Source organism: Neomonachus schauinslandi, chromosome 3, assembly GCF_002201575.2.
Source record: "Neomonachus schauinslandi chromosome 3, ASM220157v2, whole genome shotgun sequence".
Taxonomy (NCBI): Eukaryota; Metazoa; Chordata; class Mammalia; order Carnivora; family Phocidae; genus Neomonachus; species Neomonachus schauinslandi.
This window is the reverse complement of record NC_058405.1, coordinates 150,212,572-150,237,050: the sequence shown is the minus strand read 5'-3', so window position 1 is coordinate 150,237,050 and position 24,479 is coordinate 150,212,572. Positions and strand designations below refer to the sequence as shown.

At 39.0% G+C, this 24,479-nt stretch overlaps 1 protein-coding gene across 1 annotated transcript in view; it reads left to right on the top strand.

The window, feature by feature from the left end:
- Window positions 1-4,923: 4,923 nt before the first annotated feature.
- The window catches only part of STAT4 (signal transducer and activator of transcription 4), a 91,474-nt gene continuing 71,918 nt past the window's right edge, over window positions 4,924-24,479 (top strand). Inside the window, exons 1-3 of the mRNA XM_044913365.1 lie at window positions 4,924-5,003; window positions 7,917-8,045; window positions 9,350-9,494. Of these exons, the coding sequence (XP_044769300.1) occupies window positions 7,918-8,045; window positions 9,350-9,494 (273 nt within the window). The 5' untranslated portion in view covers window positions 4,924-5,003; window position 7,917. The remainder of the gene's footprint in view (window positions 5,004-7,916; window positions 8,046-9,349; window positions 9,495-24,479) is intronic.

Sequence of the window (24,479 nt, the reverse complement as noted above, 5' to 3'; positions counted from 1 at the left end):
GGGATGTAATGTCCCCATTTTTACAGAGTTTGAGGCTCAGAGAGATTCAGTAGCTAATCTGACTTTGTACACCTAGAAAGTGGCATGATCAGAACTAGAATCTGTTTTTCTGCAAGTCTATAATCTGATATTTCCACGTTAAGATGAGACAGAAAAAAAAATTAGAAATAGGCATTTAACTAGGGCAAATGGGGCATCAGTTATAGGGGGAGAAGAATCTGTTGTGATCTTTGAGTTTGGTAAACTCAAAGGGATTTCACTTTAACGTGCTTTTCTTTGGTTTTCTTCCTCTTCTCCTTCTTCTCCTTCCTCCTCTTTCTTCTCCACCGCCCCCCTCCCCCAACCCCTTCCTTCTTCTTTGTTTTTGACTCTAAGGGACTGATGAAGCCAGGGTCAATGTAGGGCCAAGAAATTGGGACCTGGCTATTTAGACTTGATTCTAAGAAAGAAAAGTGGGCATAGAGATACCTGTTCTTAGAAGCCTGGCTCAGTTCATGAAATAGGAAGGTAGAGGTTTAAGGCAGATGCTTTAACCAAGGAAAAAAATGTTCATTTGAGCACAGATTCCCTCATGATATACCACTGGATAAACTGATTGTGGTGGATAAGATATGGTAGACAAAACAGAGGTTTCATAAATGTCTGCGGAATCTGGGAGATAGTCCCCAAGACCTTTTTTAGGAAAAGCCACCTGTCTGTGAAAATAAAACTTTTTAAAAATTTTTTTAAAGATTTTATTTATTTGAGAGAGAGAAAGAGAGAGAGCACAAGCAGGGCCAGGGGCAGAGGGAGAAACAGACTCCCCACTGAGTGGGGAGTCAGACATGGGGCTTGGTCCCAGGATGCTGGGATCATGACCTGAGCTAAAGGCAGACACTTAACTGACTGAGCCACCCAGGTGCCTCAAAACTATTTTTATAATAATAATGTTTTGCCTTTTCACTCTGTTGACATTTGCACTGATGGTACCAAAGCAATGGTGGGTAATGTTGGTGCCTCAGCATGAACAAAGGCAATGATGCCAAATTATTCTAGAAGTCATTGTACTCTTTACCACCACACATTTAAAACTGTTTAAATGCCAGTTTAACTCAATAACGTTCTCAATGAAGCAGGAAAATTAATTTTGTTAAATTTTAAATTAATATCTCGTAATACTCTGTCATAAAATGAGAAGTATACACATTGAGGTATGATGATTGTCTCAAAAAAAAGCACTTGTGTGATTGTCACAAAACATCATTCTTACTTGGAACAATGACTTGACAAACTATGGTTATTCAAACTTGGGTATCTGGAAGACACTTTCCTGAAAACGAACAGGGTGCAACTGTCACTTCAGGAAAAACACTTGGCAATGTCTGTTTCCAATAATAAAATTGGAGTTTTCAAGCAAAAATTAGAATTTGGAAAACTTGCATTCTCCCTCTGAGCTTACCAATTTCCCGATACTTAAGAACACTTTTTTTTAAAAAGATTTTTTATTTTATTATTTGACACAGAGACAGAGATAGTGAGAGAGAGAGCACAAGTAGGCAGAGCGGCAGGCAGAGGGAGAGGGAGAAGCAGGCTTCCCGCGGAGCAAGGAGCCCACAAGGATGTGGGGCTCGATCCCAGGACCCTGGGATCATGACCTGAGCTGAAGGCAGTCACTTAACCAACTGAGCCCCCCAGGCACCCCTAAAAATACTTTTCTAATGAGATCCGTGGTGATATTAGCTAATACGATTTTCTGATTTGTATGATAAAGTGTGTCAGCATTTAGAAGACCTGCGTAATTTAGTGGATTCATAGTTTTCCAAAAAACCAATATGTGATATTACAAAATCATGTGTGGGTAAAATTTCCATTTAAAATACAAGATATGCCAACAGATTTTAATGTAACAGTATATTTAAAGCTTGCTGATGGAGTTTCACATTCCACAGTGCGCCAACCCTTAAAAAACTACCACTTATTGAGTTTTGTTGTTGCATCAAAGAAGGATAGCCACATTATCTGCAAAGGCTATTAAAATGCTCTTCCTTTTCCAATTACGTATCTGTGCGAGTCCAGATTTTCTTCAAATACTTCAACCAAAACAATTGCAAAAGATAAAATGCAGAAGCAGATATAAGAATCCAGCCGTCTTTTCCCAACCTATACATTAGAGGTTTTTAAAAATGTAAATCTATGCCACTCATTCTCACTAATTTTTTAAATTTTTTAAAAAATGTAACAAAAAATTTTTTTAAAGATTTTATTTACTTAAGTAATCTCTATATCCAACGTGGGGCTCAAATTCACAACCCTGAGATCAAGAGTCACATGCTCCACCAACTGAGCCAGCCAGGTGCCCCCTCACTAATTTTTTTATATTAGAAATATACTTGTTTTTCATTAAAAAATGTTTATTTTAACACATAATGGGTTTATTCTTATATTTTTTAATGAGTAAGTATTTTAATTTTTTTCCTCAGATTTAGTTTTTATACTGTAAATATGAATTTAATACAGAATAGTAGTACACAAAAATTCTTTGGAGCTGTCAACAATTTTTAAGAGGATAAAGGTGTCATGAGATCAGTTTGAAAACTGCTGAGGGAGTCCCGAGGTGAGGTCCTTAAAAGGAAGAAGAGAAAGAAGTCTCTGCTTTGTATAGCAGGCACTCAACAGTTGAGTATAAGATGATAAAGACAGGCAAAACCAGTATGACTAACACTAGAAGGCAGGAAGTGAAAAGTGCTAAATGAGTGGTCTAGATCTGTGCTAATAGGGTAGCCACCAGCCACATGAGGCTATTAAACTCTTGAAATGTGGCTAGTCCAAATGGAGATTTCCTGAAAGTGCCAATTACACTCCAGACTTCAGAGATTTGGTATGAAATAAGGAATGCAAAGCATCTCATTAAAAATTTTTATATTGATTATATGCTGACATGTTAATATTCTGTATTATTGGATTATTTATAGCATTGAAATTAATTTTGCCTGTTCCTTTTACCTTTTTTAATGTGGCTACTAGAAAATTTAAGCATGTGGCTTGCGTTTTATTTTTCTTGGACAGCACTCATTTGGATGGGAAGTGTGATGAGAATTCAGAGCAGGAAAAAGTTGCTGTGGGTTGGAGTCATCAGTGAAATCCTCACCAAGGATAAGGATTTCAAAAAAATTAAAAAAGACAAACCAAAAAACAGACTCTTAACTATAGAGAACAAACAGAGGGTTACCAGAGGGGAGGTGGGTGGGGAGATGGCTGAAATAGAGGAAGGGGATTAAGAATACACTTATCTTAATGAGCGCTGAGTAACATATGGACTTGTTGTCTTGTTGAATCACTATATTGTACATCTGAAACTAATGTAACGCTGTATGTTAACTACACTGGAATTAAAATTAAATTAAATTTAGAAACAAGAGGGATAGGATTTCAGTAAGTAGACATATGGGGGGAGGAAGCTGCAGTTGAAGGGAGCATCAATACTGAAATAGGAGAGTTCATCTAGGGAGTAGAACAGATTGGTCTGCCTCAGATCTTGGGCTCCTGGGTAGGGAGTGTGTGTGTGTGTGGAGGGGGGGATGAGGGGAGATTCCAGGATAGGTTGGGGCCAGATTGTACAGAATTTTGAGTGCCAAGAATTTGTGGACTTTTTCAGGACAGATTGCTTCCCCAGAGAAAACCAGACTCTGCCCCATAGCTTATGGGATAACCCAAATTAGGCATTTTCTTCAGGTGGAGACAGAGTAGCAGAAGCTTCTGGAAACTGCCCAGTGAGCAAGCAACCAAGACTAGGCCTGCCTGACCAGGGAATAGAGTGATGCGGAATGTGACTCTGGAGTGGACCGACTTATTTTTGTGTGTGCGGGAGGGACAAGGGTGGTGAATTTAAGCACGTGATCGTGCTAATAATGTCAGGAGGGAGAGGGAACCCTGGGGAAGTGTACCCGCTTGATGACTGATCTGAGAGTGGGAAAGCAGACCTTTACCTTAGTGTATTGCTGAAGACTCATGCATAAACAAATTCAGTCATTCTTTCTGCCTCATTCAGTCTATCTTCCTTTATTTTTATCTTTATTTTCCTGAATATTTAGTAGAACTTGTGTGTCGAGGGTTAACATCTAGCTTGGAAGAGATGAAGTCAAAAAACACCAGGGAGGGTGTGCAAACCCCAGGCCTCTTATCCAGGGTCAGAAGCTAAGTCATTGAGTAACTCTGGTCACCTCTCTGGGCCTCAGTCTCTTCAGATACGAAAGAGGCATTAGAATCAGATGAGACCAAGGCTCCCTCCAGCTCTGTGATTCTAGAATAGGCCCATGTCACAAAGGGAGAAAAGCATCCCATAGCAACCAGGTACAGGGCTACTGGGCAGGTGGGAAGGAGGATGCTGGGCTAGTAAGGGCAGGTGTGAGTAGCCCGCACAGGAGCTGGCCCGAACCTTTGGGTGAGGCTGTCCTCCTCCTAGTGAGCAGACCCTGCTGGAATTGGAGCACAGTGAGATCTAAGAGTTTGAGATCTAAGATCTATTTTGGTCCTGGCACCCCTATCCCTCCCAGGGGCTGGCTCACCAGGGTGAGTGGAGCCTGAAAGGAGGAAGCCAGGAATTTACCTCTAGGCAAGTAAAGAGACTTACTTGGGGGGCGGAGGGGGGGGGGGTTGTCTCAGATTATCTGGGAAACCACTGAAGAAAAGTGTGTGTAGCCCCCACCTACCCACCCACCTCCTGACGCCCCTGGGCCCCCCGCAGTTACAGGAGTGATTGGTGGGGATGAGGAGAGGGCGCCCTGCAAAGGGGCTTCGGCCTGATTGTTTCTGCTCTTTAGCATTTCTAGAATAGAGAGTGGGTGGGACCCGACTCAAGTAAAGTCCCAGAGACGCTAACACTGACGCACAGGAAAGCCTCAAGTGGGAGGAGAGATGCAAATCCCCTACTGACAATGGCGTCAGCGGCTTTGTCCTGGGGACTGTGAAGGGCGATTCTGACTCTGGACTTGACACCAACCTGGGACCTGGGCTGAGAGAGCCAGGTAAGTAGGCAGAGTACACCTTCGTGTTGCTTCTCCGGAGGAGCACGGGCCAGGAAGTACTTATGCAGGATGCGGCTGAGGCTGTGCTCTTCACTCGGTGCTGTGACAGTCGCTTCACTTTAGCTGGTGTGAAGATGGGTGATTCGACACAGCGTCCGACTTCATGATCCAGAGACGCGCTCGGGCGCAGGTCTCTCGGTGAGACTCGGGGGCTCAGCCCCCACATCTGCCCGGTGGGAGGGACACTTGTGGCTGATGCGGAGGTGTGTCCTCGGGAAGTGCTGAAAGTGAGCCCCTCTTCACTTTCTTAGCTTCTCTGAGCTACAGTGCCTGACTTTAGATTGAGTACCTGGCTTTCAGAAACAAGTCCGGAGCCGGGGTAGCCAGTGGCTGTGGCTTTGATGAGAGGGAGTGGTATTTTAGGGCATATCATCTCCATTGCAAGCTGCGTGTCCCCCAGAGCCAGCGTGGCACTCTCAGCTCCCAGACAGCGTGACAAAATGCCCCTTTATTTAGGGGCATTATTTAGGGGCATTATATTAGGACATTCAAAGAGAATAGACAGGCACTCGATTTTCAGAAGAAATATTGCATAGTTTTCTTGTGATGGGAGAATGAGCCCTTAGAGAGTGAGAGCCAAGAAGGGAGCTAAGGATGACTAAAGGCATTTCTAGAGGCTTCAACAGAGAAGAGGGTCCTTGGACTATACACCTTATCCTTCCCATCTTCAGCCTTAAGTTCAGCTCTCTGGAAGGTGGACCCAGGTCCTAGGAGTAATTTATCTAACTTTGGGACAAGTTAAGCCCAGTTAATTCTTAGTTAGAAAACAGATTTTCACCCAAATCATAGCAAGGATTTAAGAAAAGTAGTAATGACGATCGTAATGGCATTTTCAGCTCATGTTCTCTCACCGTTATCTAGAATAAGTTGACAGGGATATAGCAGGACAATGTCATTATAGCATGGGAACAAATGTTCCAAGTCTGTGATATATATATCTATATATATCTCCAGCATCTGCAAAGACAACTGTGTCTGGTTTCAGGAGACCTCAGATCGGTCCTTAGGAGCTGTGCATCTTAGGTAGGAGTCATTTTGCTTACTTGTCCCTCAGATTTTTTTTTTTTTTTCATTTTTAAAGTTGGAGTAAAACTTACTCTCCACCTGCCCTATTCACAACCACATCAGAATTGCCACTCATTTAACAAGCACTTACTGAGACACTCACAATATACCTAGAATGGTGCATGTAAAGGTCTTCAAGATATTAAGTGATATGAAAATAAAATATTATTTCTTTTCCTGGTTCCTTTCTTTTAGCAAAACGTCCCTCTATTGATTTAGATCAGGGAAAAGGTGCCCCAGAATGGTTCCATTTGAAACCTGAGGAATCCATATATGAAATATATGAAATCTGTTATCATGACCTTCTGTAGGCAAAAGGAAATCTTAACTTACCTACAAGATAGGCTGAGATATTATGGTGATTAATCATGTAAAAGTTTTGTTCCTTTATCTAAAATTGCTGATAAAACTCTCAGAACTTTGACTTTGGAAAAAGTAAAATACTGTAACTTCAAGATGTCGTATTGATCTCCCTGAGTTAGGCAATGTTTAAAGCTTCTAAATTGGTGAGAATAGGATAACGTGGGGGAAACACATACTTTTGTTTTGTGAGAGGCTGCCAAATACATATCTAGTGTGGTTTCTTCCTCAATTAACCTGAGGGTTTAACCACTGTCAGTTGCATACCAGAGACTAATTAAAAGTTGACTTTAAAAGCTCTGCCCAGTCATAGTGGATCATCATATGGAGAAATATAAATATGTATTGATTCAGAGATATTTTGAACTGAAAGAATTAGAGCCCACAAAAATGCATACATGAAACTCTTCATAAAGCTAAGACCAAATTTTTTTTTTTAAAGATTTTATTTATTTATTTGAGAGAGAGAATGAGAGAGAGAGAGCACATGAGAGGGGAGAGGGTCAGAGGGAGAAGCAGACTCCCTGCTGAGCAGGGAGCCCGATGCGGGACTCAATCCCGGGACTCCAGGATCATGACCTGAGCCGAAGGTAGTCGCTTAACCAACTGAGCCACCCAGGCGCCCCAAGCTAAGACCAAATTTGACCAGAGGTCTAGGAATATAAGTATGACTGTGGAAGCCAGACAAATCTGAAATAAAGAAAAAAGGATTGGGCAGTTTGACATACAAGAAGCTTTTATTGGGTGCTCCTCATACAGAAAGTCTAAAGAGGTCTGAGAAGGTGCAGTTGAGTATGTTTGCCTTCAGGTTGCTCAAAGTCAAGAGTGCAGATGGAGCAAGGGATAGGAAAGGAATTTGTTGAGAACACAGATTTGTGTGATAGATTGGAGCTGTTGAGGGGGAGTGAAAGCTTTCTGGAGAAAGTTCCGGAGTTCCTATTAGAGCAAAGCAGGACATGGTTTGGGGATAGAGAACTTTTTTTTCTTTATAAGGGATGACTTAGGAAAAAGCTCAGAATTTTTATCTTTGGATTGAAAGCATTTCTCTTTACTGTTTTCTTATATAAGGTGACTATAAAAGAAAAATTTTTTCAGTTACTTAACTAATGGAAAACATTGTCTTTGAAACCTAAGAGAGGGGTGTGGCTCAGTCAGTTAAGTGTCTGCCTTCAGCTCAGGTCATGATCCCAAGGTCCTGGGATCAAGCCCCACATCAGGCTCCCTGCTCAGCGGGAAATCTGCTTCTCCCTCTTCCTCTGCCTCTTTCCTGCTTGTGCTCACTCGTGCTCTCTCTCTTGCTCTTGCTCACTCTCTCTCAAATAAATAAATAAATAAATAAAATCTTAAAAAAAAAATCTAAGGGAAAAAAACATGTACCACAGTTATTAACATTATTTTTAAACTCTAATTTTACCTCTTCATTTATAGCATGTCTCAGTGGAATCAAGTCCAACAATTAGAAATCAAATTTTTGGAGCAAGTAGATCAATTCTACGATGACAACTTTCCTATGGAAATTCGACATCTGTTGGCTCAGTGGATTGAAAATCAAGACTGGTAGGATCAAACATTATTGTATTTTCCCTAGAGGTTGATGTACAAATGCGTTATGCTCTATCCCTATTCTGTGATCTGCTTTTGACTGAGTAGGTGACTTCTTGCAGATAAAGAATTTTCTTCAAGGATTTGGAAAGCTTCTTCGAAGGAAGAGAATCATTTTTCTTTCTGGTTGTAGATGAAAACTTAAGGCTTCTAGTGCCTTGGTTTTTTTGTAAGCCCAAATCCCAGTAATTTCTAAATATTAAAAAGCCAAGAAGTAAACCTGTTGTTTATCTCAATTTTCAGTTTACAGATGCAGTGTAAATAATTATTTTTTCTTATTATGTTTTATAATCATTCTTTAAAGCTCTGTTTATCATGCACAATAATTTTTTTGCTTTGAATAATCCTCTAACTTTTTATTGTGATAAAATATATGTAACATAACATATGCCATTTTAACCATTTGTAGATATATGGTTTAGTGGCATCAAGTATATTTACACTGCTGTGCAATCACCAGCAATAACTGTCCATCTCCAGAATTTTTTCATCTTTCCATAATGAAACTCTGTCCTCATTAACCAATAGCTCTTCACTCTCTGTACCCCAGACCTGGCAACCACCATTCTATTTTCTGTCTCTCTGAATATGACTCTAGGTACTTCATGTAAATGGAATCACACAGTATTTGTGCTTTTGCGGCTGATGTATTTCCCTTACCATATTTTTTTCAAGGTTCATTCATGTAGCATGTATCAGAATTTCCTTCTCTTTTTAAGGCTGAATGATATTCTATTGTAGATGTGTGCCACATTTTGTTTATTCATCTGCCAGTTAACACTGGAGTTGTGTCTACCTTTTGGTTATTGTGAACAAAGCTAATATGAACATTGATGTACAAATATCCATTCAAGGTCCTGCTTTCAATTCTTTTGAGTATCTACCCAGAAGTGGAATTGCTGTGTGTAATTCTCTGCTTATATTTTGAAAAATCTCCATCCTGTTTTCCACAGCGGCTGTACCATTTTCCATTCCCACCAGCAGTGCACAAGGGTCCCAGTCTCTCCATACCCTCACCAACACTTATTATTTGGGGTTTTCAGTAATAGCCATCCTAATAGGTATGAAGTGGTAGCTCATGTTTTGATTTGCATTTCCCTAATGATTAGCATCTACTTTGATGTGTACAGTTTAATTTGTAAAAGCCTTTAAATGCTTGTCACTGTGGAATAGATTGATCTCTTTTAAAATTAGTATGGTAAAAAAGTAGACATTCTACTAAGTTGTTTCCTGCTATGTAATAACAGTTTGTTTTTTAGGGAGGCGGCTTCCAACAATGAAACCATGGCAACAATTCTTCTTCAAAACTTGTTAATACAACTGGATGAACAGTTAGGTCGTGTTTCCAAAGAGAAAAACCTGCTCTTGATACACAATCTAAAAAGAATCAGGAAAGTCCTTCAGGTGAGAATGCATTCTACTTTTTCAAAAATGTTTGGATTTATGTGTCTTAAATTCAGCAAAAAAATCAAATCTGTACCCTTAATATTATTTTCAGTTCGGATTTAAGAAGGGAAATTTGAATTCTCTTATCATTTTAAATTTTATGCTCTTATTTTATTAATGTTTGTTTTTCGTGAAATTTTGAATCTGAAGTACACTGTAAGTGGGAGGGTGTGTGTGATTTGCATATGACTATTTACTAGTTATGTTCAAAGTTGACAATGCTAGAACAGGGATTTCAAAGATAATAGGTTCATGGCTATCCCCCAGTCCTCTCTTGCCTTTCTCTCTCATGTAACAATTTAGTTAGTATTGTTTTCCCATTTGTAGATAGAGGCATCATGGTTGTATGTATCCTTCCAGAGTTGGTTCACAACTTACCTCCTCCAAAAGCATTCCTTGGTACTCACTAGCCCCTAGCTCTAGGTCTCTAGCCTCTAGCTCTCCAAAGTTTCGCCCAGGCAAAGCTCTTCCGTCTGTGGTCTGGGTTCTCACAACACCTGCAACACATCTGTACCATGGCACTTAGTATATTCTTCATCAGTGGGATTTCTGTGTGTTTGTCTTCTCCCCAAAACTGTGGACTTTAGTATTCAGCTTTGAATTCCCAGTGCCTACCATAAGACTGGATATAGTAGATGTGTAATATTCATTGATTACAGGGATGAATGAATGAATGTAGTGAAACAAGTATAAGGGCAGGCTAATACTGAGTTAAACTCAGAGGTGCTAACATACATAACGAACTCTGAACGTGAGCTGCTATAATATTTCCTGAGTGTCTATACAATGTATTAGACAACATGAAAAATGCATGTGCCATTTCTCAGTGAGGCATTCTTAAAATCCCAAAGTTACAATGAATACATTTTTAGAAAATTTTACCTAGACTATAATAGAAATGTGCTGGAAGTAACTAACATTTGTGGGAGGAGCATGTATGTTGTTTTTCCTATTGTATGGATTGCACTGAGCCATCTTTGCCCTTGTAATCCCTTACAGGTTTGCAAAACATGTGGCCCAGGTAGGAAAATAGCTTGTTGCCAACAAAACAGGATTTTTCACAGCATAAAGCAAGCAGTCTCTACAGAGATAAGACATTTAACCTTGGCTTTATTAGCTTAGGGCTCCAATCAATAAACCTAAAACAGGGGTGGGCATATTGCTACTCACAAGTCAAACGTGAGTAAGTCCCTGCCTGTTTTGAGGGCCCTTGACTAAGAATGGTTGTTACAGTTTTAGGTGGTTGAAAAAGAATAAAAATAAAATAAATACGTTTGTGACATGAAAATTCCATGAAATTCAAATTTTTGTATTTTTAGTGAACACAGCCATGCCCATTCATTTACATATTGACTCACTGCAGTGACAGAGATTGGCCCCCAAAACGTAAAATAAAAATTTGTGTAGGTGTATTGTGTATGTGTGTGTATCAATCATATTTTTCTGGCCTAGAAGCAAAGGTCCTACAGGTCACTTGGCTAAAGGGACACAGATGGATAAAATGAATGACGCACGGTATTTGGAAATTCTGAAATTTGAAATTCTCAAAATGTGACCTTGGGCAATCACTTAATCTTTCTGAATGCTCACATCTTTTCATGTAAATGAGGATAATCCTTGTTTACTTTTGGGGATTGTAAAGAAGACTGGAGTTTTTGTTCTGGCAAAAAAAATAGGCTTCTAATAAATGGTTTTTGTTGTTGGTGGGGAAAAGAACAGGATTTTCTTAGGAGAAATCAAGGGTAAATTTACAGCCCATTTGGGGGGAGGTGGAGATAAGATTTTGAGGAAGTTCAAGAACCTGCAGTAACTCTCATTCACATTTCAACTCAAGCAAAAACTCTTCTGTATTTGTCACTGGTGCTCCAACATCTTATCTCTGTAGACCCCTCCCAACAAACTGCCCCAAGCTCCTCGACATCCCTGCCCCAGAAAAGTAGATCTTCTTATTCCCAAACATACCAAACTCACTCTTCAAAGACTCTGAGCCTCTTTCCATGGCTAAGAATGCAATGCCATCCCTCTCACTCCAGCCCAGTTCCCAGTCATTCCTGGAGGACCTGTGGATGTCCCAGTGCGTCAAGGAAATCTTCACCCTCATCCTTCATGGAGCACAGGTTGCAAGATAACCAGCATCTCCTCTGTGCTGAATGTGTCTAAGCAGGTCACAAGCTCTTTGAAGTAAAAGCCTGACCTCCTTTTTTGACCTCCCTGCTCCCTCCAGTACCCACTGTGGTTCTCCTACAAACTAGGAACTCAAAAAACAGTTTGGTTGGTTAAGATATTTTGAACTGACAAAACACTTGCTCTTTCCTTCATTTTATAAGCTATACTTTTTGAGTATTTGTATTAATTCAGAATACAGTAAAAAATAGTAATAGAGAACATTGTCAACTGGTTATAGACCTAAACAAACCTGCATTTTATGTTTCTTTTTAATATATCATATTCCCATTATTGTTTATTTTTGGGTTTTTTTTGACAAGTCTTTTTGATAAAACAACACCCCCTGCTTCCCCAAGAATTAAAAGAGAAAAAAAAACCTCCTATCAAAAGACTGTTGACATCGTGCTTATCCTGTTTGAACGTTTTCATCCTGAGATTTTAAATGCAATCCATGTTAACTATTATAGCAAAAAAGAGCAAACGATACAGTTCCAGGGGAATTAAACCGGTGTAAGGCAGATTTATTTTAGTTCTTTACAGAGCAGCTGAGTTCTCCAGTTTCAATATTGTAATTTACTCTGAGGTGGGAAGCAGTTGAATACTGATGTCCAGCTCACCTTTGCCCCTTTACGGGGAGGCAGCTTCAGGTCAAGGCCAGGAGTAAGGACTGCCACAGGCCGAATCCTGGCTCTGGGATGCACTTGCTGTATAGCCCAGGGCAAGATGTTTACACCCTCTGGCCTCAGTTTCCTCAGCAGTGGGAGCAGAATCACACTCGTTCGTACCCCAGGGGTGTTAGAAGCATTAAAAAATTCTGAAGAATGTGGTAAGCTTAGGATTTGCTAAAAAGAAATACCTGCCCTAGATATTTCAAGAATGCTTTGCCCTGTTCCTGGGCCTTTTTTTTTTTTTTTTTTTAACCAATAGACTATATTTTAGAGCAGTTTTGGATTTATAGAAAAGTTGAGCGGAAGGTACAGAAAGTTCCCTTATACCCCCTCTCTACCTGCCCCTCCCCAGTGTCCCCTATTAGAAACATCTTGCATTGCTGTAGTACATCTTTTACAATTGATGAACCTGTTGTGATAACACTATTATTAACTTATGGTCCAAGATTATATGAGGGTTTACTCTCTGTGCTGTCCAAATTATATATCCACCATTTCAGTTTCACTGCCCTAAAATCTCCTCTGCTCTACTAGTTCATCCTTCCTTTCCTTACCCCAAACTTCTGGCAACCACTGATCTTTTTACTTTTTCTTTGTCCTGCATTTTCCAGACTGTCATATGGAATCATATAGTCTGGAGACTTTTCAGATGGCTTCTTTCACTTAGTAATATGCTTTTAAGCATGTCTTTCTGTAACTTGAGAGCTCATTTCTCATTATTGCTGAACAATATTCCCTTGTATGGATGTACTATAGTTTGTTGATCAATTTTTGGCAATTATGAATAAAACTGATATTAACATTCATGTGGAAATTTTGGGGTGGGCAGGAGTTTTCAACCCATTTGGGTAAATACCCAGGAGCTTGACTGCTGGATCTTTGTTCTTGGGCCTTTTATCACAAGCCTCTTTTCCTACTTATTCATCTTCCTCACTGTATCTTTGCCTGCTCAGGCTGCTATAACTGAAATATAATTGATTGAGTGGATTTGAAATAACAGACATTTATTTCTCACAGTTCTGGAATCAAGGAAGTTCAAGGTGCTGGCAGATTCGGTGTCTGATTCAGCTTCCTGGTTCAGAGACAGCTGCCTTTTCACTGGACCTCACATGGCCCAGTGGGGAGGGAACTCTCTAGGTTTTCTTTTCTTTTCTTTTTTTTTAATTTTATTTTATTATGTTTGTTAGTCACCATAAAATACATCATTATTTTTTGATGTAGTGATCCACGATTCATTGTTTTTGCATAACACCCAGTGCTCCATGCAGTTTGTGCCCTTCTTAATACCCATCACCGGGCTAACCCATCCCCCCACCCCACCCCCCTAAAACCTTCAGTTTGTTTCTCAGAGTCCATAGTCTCTCATGGTTCATCTCTCCCTCCGACTTCCCCCCCTTCATTTTTCCCTTCCTTCTCCTAATCTCTAGGTTTTCTTCTATAAAGATGCTAATCCCATTCATGAGGGCTCTACCCTTATGACTTAATCACCTCCCAGAGGCTCCACCTCTTAATAGCATCACATTAGGGGTTAGGACTTCAACATATGAATTAAGGAGACACAAATATGCAGTCCATAAGAAACTTCCTCTCTATCTTTCTCCCTCAGAATGACATTTAAAAAATTAAAGTGGGGGCACCTTGGTGGCTCAGTCGGTTAAGCGTCCGACTCTTGATTTTGGCTCAGGTCATGGGCTCAAGCTCCATGTTGTGGAGCCTGCTTAAGATTTTCTCTCTCTCTGTCCCTTCCTCCCCATGTGTGTATGTGTGTATTCTCTCTCTCTAAAAAAAAATTAAAATGGTGCTTATTCATAATAAAAAATTAAAGTAATACAGAAAAAAATGCAAAAAAAATTTGAGATAATCCAAAATCTACTCCTACATATAACCACATTAATATTTGATGAGCATCATTCCAGACATCTATACATACATATGTGGATAGAAGGCTGCCTGTTGACACTTTGTACGCAGTGGTTACCAGAATTTTAGAAGTCTCCTGTGTCCCCTCTCCAACTCCACTCTGCTTTCTTCCCAACCAGAGTAACCACTAATCTAAATTTTGCATTTATCAGTCTCTTCCTTTTTGTTACAGTTTTACCAAATATGTCGGCATCCCTAGAAAACATAGTGTATAGGTTTGCAAGTTACTGAATCTTACATAAATGGGATCAAAGTATATTTATTCCTGACAGTTTTCTTTCTTCACTTAATCTTGTTCCTAAGATGGATCCGTGTTGATGTGTGCAGCAGCAGTGTATTCATTTTCATTGCTACATAGTATTCCATTGTGTGAATATATCACGGCTTATCCATCTTACTGCTGATATGCATGTGGGTTACTTCTAGTATTCATTCACTATTTCAAACGATGTTGGGCTAAACGTGTGTGCTCCTTGGTGCATGAAGTATGCATGAAATTCTCTAGGATAGATACCTAGGAGTGGAATTGCTGAATCATGGAGTATGTACATCTTTAATTGCACTAAATAATGCCAAAATTGTTTTCCAAAATGGCAATACCAGTTTACACTGTCCTAATAGAGTAAGAGTCCTGGCTCCATATCCTTGTACATACTCGTAGTGGTCATATATCACATATCAATCTGGTGGTGTATCCATCTTACTTCTTCAGTTTAATTTTTTGTTCTTTTTCTAACTTCCTTATTCAAGTGCTTTATTTATTTTGAGCCTTTCTCTTTTTTTCTTATAAATGAATTTAACTCTGTATATTTTTGAGAAGTACTTTATATATTTTAATATGTAGTGCTTTCACTGTTCATTTTGAAATAGTCCATAATTTCAGTATTGACTTATAATTTCTAGATAAATTTAAAAACTGTCCCACTAAAAATACATAGAAATGCTAGATAAAATAGAACAGATTTTTAATTGCATAGGTAAGCTCATCACATTAGAAGAAATTATAGAACCAAAAATGATTTTTTAACTGTAAGTAGGAGCTGCACTGGGGACTGTCATATATTCTTGGATTCTAGAAATACAGATCTCAAGCATAAAGGACATCAGAAAGAAAGAAAAGATCCCAAAAGTAGCAAGAGAGAACAAATATATTACCTACACAGAAATGAGAGACAAACTGAAAGCTAAATTTAAAACAGAAACAAGAAAGAGAAGAGTAGAATAATTTCTTCACATAGCTGGAATACAATATCCATCAACTTAAAATTCTTTTTTTTTTTTAAAGATTTTATTTATTTATTTGACAGAGAGAGTGAGAGAGCACAAGCAGGGGGAACAGTAGAGGGAGAGGGAGAAGCAGGCCCCCCACCAAGCAAGGAGCCCGATGCGGGGCTCAATCCCAGGACCCTGAGATCATGACCTGAGCCGAAGGCAGACGCTTAACCCTCTGAGCCACCCAGTGCCTCCATCAACTTAAAATTCTATACCCAGCTAAATTATTGTGCAAAATTGAATATTCACCACACAGATACTACTGAAGGAAATTGAACACAGATGTTAAGTATGCATGGTAAAATTTCAAAAGTACCACTACAAGTGAAAATAGAGTGCAGAAGAAATTAAAAGAATTAAAAAAAAAAAGATTTAGAATCTGTAAAAAAAAAAAATTGAAATCCAAATAATGTCTATTAAATGGACAAAACTCAGCAGTTATTAGACAAATTGTGGATTGCATCTAAAATACGAAATAACAAAAGATGATGAGATCAAAGAGGTGTGTGAAAGCTGTCTTGTAGAGAAGCTTATTCTGAGAGTAATGGGAAGCCATTGACAGGTTTGAGCAGGGGTGTAACATGAACTGCTCTGTGTTTTAAAAAGCTCACTCTGGCTGTTAAACAGACTGTTGTGAGTCAAGAGGAAATTGGAGAGACCTATTAGAAAATTCTGTTGATTTTTTTTTTTAATTAACATATTGAAAGGGTGCCTGGGTGGCTCAGTTGGTTAAGTGTCTGCCTTTGGCTCAGGTCATGATCCCAGGGTCTTGGGATGGAGTCCTGTGTTGGGCTCCTTGCTCAGCAGGGAGCCCGCTTCTCCCTCTCCCTCTGTGTCCCCGCCCCTGTTCCTGCTGTCTCTGTCTCTCAAATAAATGAAATCTTAAAAAAAAAAAAGAAATTAACATCTTGAAGTCTTTTCCTGTTTTTATGGATTTATCACCACTTCCAAACTTCAACTTCAGAAGCTTTGGCTTTCTATACCTGTTACTATGCTGTGGGGAGCGTAGATACAAGACAATGTTGGTGAATTAAACTTTAAAAAAATGATTTAAAATATCCTTCTTTGATCCACTTACTGTTTTTCATCTTGAAATTTATGGCGTTGTTTTCTTTTTGTTACCATTTGCCAACCAGTAAATGAATTCATCTCTTCATTTTCATACTTTCTGTGTCACTTCATGCTGGGCTTGTCTTTTATAAATATTATATAGCAATCTTATTGTTTGGTCAACAAATATTGAATGAGTCCTTACTGTGTTACCAGTCACATTTTAAGCACTAAAGATGCTATTGGAGGAAGTCATGAAGCTCACAGTCTAAACAATTCACACCTCGTATGTTTTGTTTTGTTTTTTTAAAGATTTTATTTATTTATTTGACACAGAGAAAGAGACAGCGAGAGAGGGAACACAAGCAGGGGGAGAGGGAGAGAGAGAAGCAGACTCCCCGCTGAGCAGACAGCCCGATATGGGGCTCGATCCCAGGACCCTGGGATCATGACCTGAGCTGAAGGCGGCCGCTTAACTGGCTGAGCCACCCAGGCACCCTGATGTTTTGGTTTTTAACTTAGAGGAACTCCTATGGCCATTCCTCAAAACTTAGTGTTCAGGAAGTAAGGGGAAGCAGGCATCAGCAAGCTTATCTGATGATAGAAAAAAATTCTCCATCAATTAGAAAGCTGTGTTCATGGTTTTGGTGTTAACTCTGTGGTTAGCGATCCCACCACCCACCAGGTATTTTTCACTGACCGGGGTAACGATTCTGTTAATGAGAGTTTTAGACCCCACAGGGGAGGAGACACAAGTGTAACCCACATCTCACAAATTCTGCTCTCTGCATCACCGTGGCCTCTTCCTCAGAGGGTTTCTCATTTGGGTTTGCCTGAACAAAAATATGGGCTGGAGCTGAAAACTCCTCTAAAGTTGAGCAGATGGTGGATTCCTTCTCACCCAGGCTGCAAAAATCCTATTGTTGGTCCCGAGTATCAGGTGAAGTGAGATTTTTAACATGACAGGGTGGAGGATTAGAAATATTTTTGCAATAGGAAGGGAGAAAAAAAAAAAGCTGCTTTAACTGCTGATCTACTCTGAATTTGCCAGATCTTACCCTTTAACTCCTGCTACTTTCTCAGTTCACTCCTCTTCCTTCCCCTCTGTATACCACACGTAAAGAGAAGTGAAGGGGTGACCTCAACTTATGACCTGAAAACAACCCAATATCACCACTCTGTGTTAACTCTGAAAGAGCTGAGTGGAGGGTTCAATCATTCACCTCACCTGCTGCTCATGAGCTGGAGCCAGTTTGTCTCACTCCACGGTTATTTCCCCAAGTCCCCTGCACGCACACCCCGAATCTGTTTTCATCTGAGATAATTACCGGGTGCTTATTTCTCAGAGGCTTAAAGACCTGCATATTGTGCTGTTGAAGATGGAATGTGAATTACTTGTCGAGATTTTGTTTGCTGCATAATTGGGATAGTCAACAGAAGGCAGATGGTGGGCATTGCATTCCTTGTCCTGTGCACATCACGCTGGAATGGAATCCAGCATGATCAACTCAAGATCCTACCCACCTGAAATTTCACTCATGAATCATTTTGTGTATATTCCTCCAAGCCTTTCTCTTATCGTATCCAAGGCTGCCTGGATTGTCCTCCCTCCTTATTGTCTTCTCTACCAGTTTATTACTTGAGTCCACAGTGATTTGTCCTTTCTCTGAATTCTGATTCTCTTTGACATGTATGCCAGAGCTTCTTTATGCTATAATGACTTTGTGTATAGTGCACATACGTTTTTTTATTCCAAATGACAGTTTGGATTTTTGAGAGTAGGCTCATATAGTTTGCTTTGGGGTATACTGTATCTACTCCATAGATATTTGTTGACTGAATATCGGTTCCATCATATGAATTTTAACATCAGGCTCTATTGATTGCTGAACATACAAGGTGACGAGGACATAGATAAAACCCTGATGTTCAAAAAGCTTGCAATTTAGGATGGAGATAAAAGTGCAAATAAATATTTATGATGCAGTGGGGTAAGGACCATGGGAGAATTATCTACAATCATAATTGGCAGAGTTGGGAACATCTGAGCTGATTCTAGAAGGATGATTCAGGACTGTGAAGAGAAGAGAAGGGAAGAAAGGGAATCGTATACAGAGAAGAAAAAAAACAAGAGTAGGAACATAATGAGAGAATGCCTATCCTCAAACAAGCTAAGCACTCAAAGCATTAAAAGGAGGTTATAAGAGGATCTTGAGTGCCATGCTGAGCTGTTGGGACTTCAGCAATGGGGAGCGATTAAAGGTTTTTAAGCCAAAGTGTGGCGTAAATACATGTTTTTACTGAAAACCTATCCAGAGCTAGTTTTCTCTCTAGGACGACCTGCCCCTTATCTACTATAGGCAAAGAATTATTAGAAAAGTCTCCTAAGGTTGAAAGTATTTTCTTTTCTCATTCCTACCCCTGTATTTCCTTTCTTCAAATTATTTGAATTTAGAGAACTGAGCCAGAGACTGAATACATTTCATTTTTCTTAACACAAAAACTAGCTGTCGTGTGCTAAAGGAAAACAAAAACTAAACTATTCAGATGATGAGAAGTCAAGTCCAACCCTTGGTTTGGGAAACAGGAAGCCCACAAAATCTGTCCAGGAGCTGACATGGGAGTTCCACACACACTGATGTGGCCTGTGAATCCACTGGCCTGATGGACGGTAGCAGAAGTTTAGAGAGGAGCTGCCAATCCCAGAGCGAGCAGCTGCAACCAGGAAGAAAAATGGATTCCTATAGCCCATAGTGTGATGACTAACCATGCCATTGGGAAAGTGGGTTGAGACACAGATGTTAGCTGAGAAAGAGGATATGAGGATGTTTAGAGTCACATGTTGACTTTTATTATCCCGTGGTTTCATTTGCTAGGAGTGTCGTGGTGGGTGTGAAGAAAAAATTGGGCAGATACTCATTTTAAAAGTAGGAGAATTTTGTCATTCTGCCAACAGTTTATTTTTTTTGAAGTTTTCTATTTTAGTTAGTTGTCCCTATCACATGAAGACGAAGACCCATAGGGAAGCTGTCTATACTGGTCTAAATCCATTATGATCTGGAGGCTTTCCAAAAAGATACTTAACCAAAACCAAGACAGTTCATAAAACTTGTTACCTTAAACATTTGCTTTTTGAAACACTTTTTTGTACATTGTGCAGAAGATGGTTTAATAAACAAAAGCATACAAATTGGAGCAAAAACAAATCCCCTTGTCAACAAGTTAGAAACCAATTGTCAGTTTGAAGCCAATTTATGTTTATATGTAAAATTGTGGTTTGACTGAGTAATGATCGAGTAGATATCTGAACTTAGTAGATAACTCATTTTAGTTCATAGACATTGAGTGATTCCCTTTAACTGATCCAAACCACTTTAAAGGTATCCATTTTAACTTATCAATGAGATGTTCACTATTGGAAAAGAAGTTGGTTTTCACACTAAGCCACCACGCACCCTCCAGGCTTGCATTACTGCCTTTTCCAGAGATGACCAAAAGACAAAAGATTTGCCCAATTGATACCTATCTCTCCCTCTACTTTTTCCCAAAAATGAGGATCCAAATCCAAGTACTTGGCACATGGTTGATCTTCAGCACTCTATTACCATAATCCTCTGATTGGCTACTTTCATCGAGAACATAGATCTTACTCTCCCAGCCACTGAGTGGGCTCCTAAGTGTGCATTGAGGTGCTAATGTGGTACGGATAGCCAAGAAGTATGTTGGTGGCTAAAAAATTAGAAGACCCTTTGTCTGTTTTCAAGAAGGTTCCTATTTTCTATCATCCAATCTGTGATCTCTGCCTCAGTGGAAAGATATGGGAGTGAGAAACAGAAATGGCTAGCAGCCTTTCATACTTAACAGGTTTTCATAACTTAACCTCACATCTGTCAGAATTTACTTTGGAAAATAATTAATATCTCATTGATTCTCTGTAGCTCAGCACACCATCAACTCATCATATCTTCTCCTTTAGATTCTTGTATTTCTTTCCCTGAACAATAAAAAGTCTTCCCAGAGAAAGAGGTAGAGATAGAGGCAGAGACAGAGAGGGAGATAGAGACTTGATGGGAATGATGTGGAGGATAGAGTGGCAGAGGTGGAAACAGGGGCATGGAGACATTTGGACATTACTGCAATAGTTGAAAGGAAACAGGATGCTGGGCTGTGACAGTGGGGACAGAAAAAAATGGGCTGGAGTTATAAGTAATTTGGTCAAAGAACTGGCATGTAATGAGTGAACAGATATGAAACAGATATGAAATGAGTGAGAAATAAGAGATGACCGAGGCTTTTAGTTTGGGTTATTATGTGGATATTGATGCGTAATGAAGATTGGGTTTGGGGAAGGAAGTGGGAAAGCTAGATGAGTTTGGTCAATTCTAAGTGGAGTGCAGTAGGAAGTTATTGGGAAGTGACTAGAAGTAATGTGTCTACGTACTTAACTGTCTCTTCCACAAGACTGAGAGCTCCTTGAGCACGTTCATTTTTGCATCGCTAGTGCTTAACACAGAGCCCAGCACATAGTAGGGCTCAGTGTCTTGTTTAATAAATGAAGGGTTGAGCTGACATTGAAAAATGATTATTGCCTTATTGCAATGAGTATCCCTAACACAATGGAGCAAACGTCATGTCATTACTGAAAATGTAATTTAGAAACCATAAGTGAAATTTAGATGATAAGATTTTCTTGTTGAAATCAACACTTTCTAAAATTACTTTATCTTAATTTTTCAGATACTTTTAGGCTATATGGTTCATCTGTGAGTTTTTTCAAATTGCTGCAAATCTCCAAAAAGTTTTCCAATATATTTATTGAAAAAAAAACTTCATGTAAGTGGGCCTATGCAGCTCAAACTCATGTTGTTCAAGGGTCAACAATACATTTATTCGGGTCTTCCGTGTTCTTCAATGCTCCTTTTAAACTTCCCATAAAATTACAGCATATCTTTCCTTAAATTTATCCCTGGATATATATGCACCTCTATGTTTATTGCAGCATTATTTACAATAGCCTAACGATGGAAGCAGCCCCAGTGTCCATTGATAGATGAATGAATAAAGAAGATGTGGCACATATATATATATATACACACATATATAGTATATTAACATATATACTATATATATACAAAAGAATATTATTCAGCCATAAAAAAGAATGAAATTTTGCCATTTACAACACCATAGATGAAGCTAGAGAGTATAACGCTAAGCAAAATAAGCCAGTCAGAGAAAGACAAATACCCCATATAATTTTCACTCGTATGTGGAATTTAAGAAACAAAACACAGGGGGAAAAAAGGGAAAGACAAACCAGAAAAACACACTCTTAACTATAGAGAACAAACAGATGGTTACCAGAGAGGAGGTGAGGGGGGATAGGTGAAATAGGGGATTAGGAGTCCACTTGTGATGAGCACTGGGTAATGTATGGAACTGTTGAATCACTATATTGTACACCTGAAACTAATATAGCACTGTACGTTAACTATACTGGAATTTTAAAAAAAATTAGTAATGGGGGTCAAAAGGTAGAAACTTCCTATAAAATAAATGAATAAATGTGAATTTTTATAAAATAAGCCATGGTAATGTAAAAAAATCTAGGGATTTTATTGATATTTTGAGGGATATTTTTTCTATTACATTTTCGATATGATTATTGCTAGTCAATAGGAATACTACTGATGTTTGAATACAAATCTTCCTGAACTCTCTTATTAATTCCAGCTTTATGCAGACTCTCTTTTATTTTCTCCAGACTATCATATCTGCAATAAGGAGAGATTTATTCTCTTCCAAGTTTCATGTTTATTTCTTTTTCTTCTCTTATTGATTAAGAATTCCATTACAATATTGAAGTGAAGCAGTCGTAACAGTTGAAATGTTTTATTAAGGTAATGCTTGCTGTAGGTTTGTGATGTTAAGGAAATTCCCTTATAATCCTGGTTTACAGAGATTTTTAGAAATTTTGATGAATATCACATTTTATCCAAGGATTTTTCTGCATCTATTAAGATAATTATATACTTATCTCTTTTAATCTACACTTAGTGTGTGTGACATAGATTTTCTTATATTGAACCATTGTTATGTTCCTGAGATAAACTCTTTGGTTTTTATATACTGCCAAATGACTTGCTAATATTTTATATAGAATTCACATCTAATTGCAGATATATCCTTTTTTTTTTTTAGTCCTTGTCTGGTTTTGCTTTCAAGGTTATACTAACCTTATAAAATGAGTTGGAAGTATTACCTCTTCTTTTGTTCTCCAAAGCCGAGTTACCAGATGGGATACAAAACACAACCTAGTTTTTTCTTTATATATTATAAAGAAATATAGATATATTTTAAATTGTGTATATTTAAGGTGTACAGCATGATGATTTGATATACCTGCACATAATGAAATGAGATGAAATGAAATGAAGTACTACAGCCAAGCTAATTAATATATCATTCCCTTACATAGTTACCACTTTTGCGTGTGTGTTAAGAATACCTGAAATCTGCTCTCTTAGCATATTTCCAATATTCGGTACAGTATTATTAACTATAGTCCTCATGCTGCCCATTAGATGTCTAGGCTTATTCATCCTCCATAACTGCAACTTTGCACCCTTTGACCCGCAATCTCGCGTTCCCCTTTAGCCCTGCCCCAGTCTCTGGTAACTACATGAAATATCCATTTATTCAGGTCTGTAATTTCAGCAATGTTTTACAATGTTTTATGTAGATCTTTCACATCTTATGGACATACCATAATTTAATCAGTCCTCTAGACCTGGGTCTTTAGTTTCCAATTCTTACTCCACTTCACCTTTATAAGCGCAACGAAATCTAAAACCCTACATCTAACTTTTGTTTGTCATGTTTAAGTGCTATAATTGGAATCTAACACCCCTCATTCTCCCCTCCTACATTCTCATCTACAAACGAGAAATCAAAGAGCAGAGAAGGGCCCCCAGAGTGTCCCATCTTTTGGGTTTTAAAACCACAGCTGAACCACCTCAATCTGTTTCCTGTTATTTAAAATCTCTAGGGAAGGGTATTACATGCACAGACTTCAGAGCCTTTCCAAAGCCTTAACGACCTGGTCATCAGGAAAGGGCTCCTTTTGTCACTCTGCTCTTAAGTGCACCCATCTTCCCATCATTCACTTATCAGTCAATGGAAGAACTCCTCAATGAATGGAAGAATAGTTGGTTCTCATTTTTAAAAACTAGTTCTTCATGCATTAGAAGACAGAAACTGTATTTGGGGACTATTAATGTCTTAGGTCTGTAGCTGTTTATAACTCTTTTTAGCTCTACGTACAGGTCCTAATCTCCAACCTTGTCAGTCAATTAACGAGCATGTGCTGGTTGGTAAACTGCTCTTTATAAGGCCTTGTAATAAGCATTGGTTTCAGGTCTCCTCTCAGAGAGAGCCAACTTTTATAAGCTATTGAGCCTCAGACGACATGAATCCAGAGCCATGTAGATAGTTTATCTCTGAGTTCCTTAGGTTATATCTTTTTGCTAATGTAGGTTAATAACATACCAACAAATTTTTTGAAAGATTTATTTATTTATTGGAGAGAGAGAAAGTGCAAGTGGGGAGAGGGGCAGAGGGAGAAGAGAATCTCAGGCAGATGCCCCCCTGAGGGTGGAGACTGACTCTGGGGCTGGATCTCGTGACCCTGAGATCAAACCCATGAGATCATGACCTGAGCCAAAACCAAGAGTTAGACGCTCAACCGACTGAGCCACCCATGTGCCCCATACCAACCAATTTTTAAAGAACTTTATTTCTTATTACAAAGGTGATCCAATAAAGTTTAGAAAATAAAAGATAAGTAAAAAGGAAAAAAATTCATCTG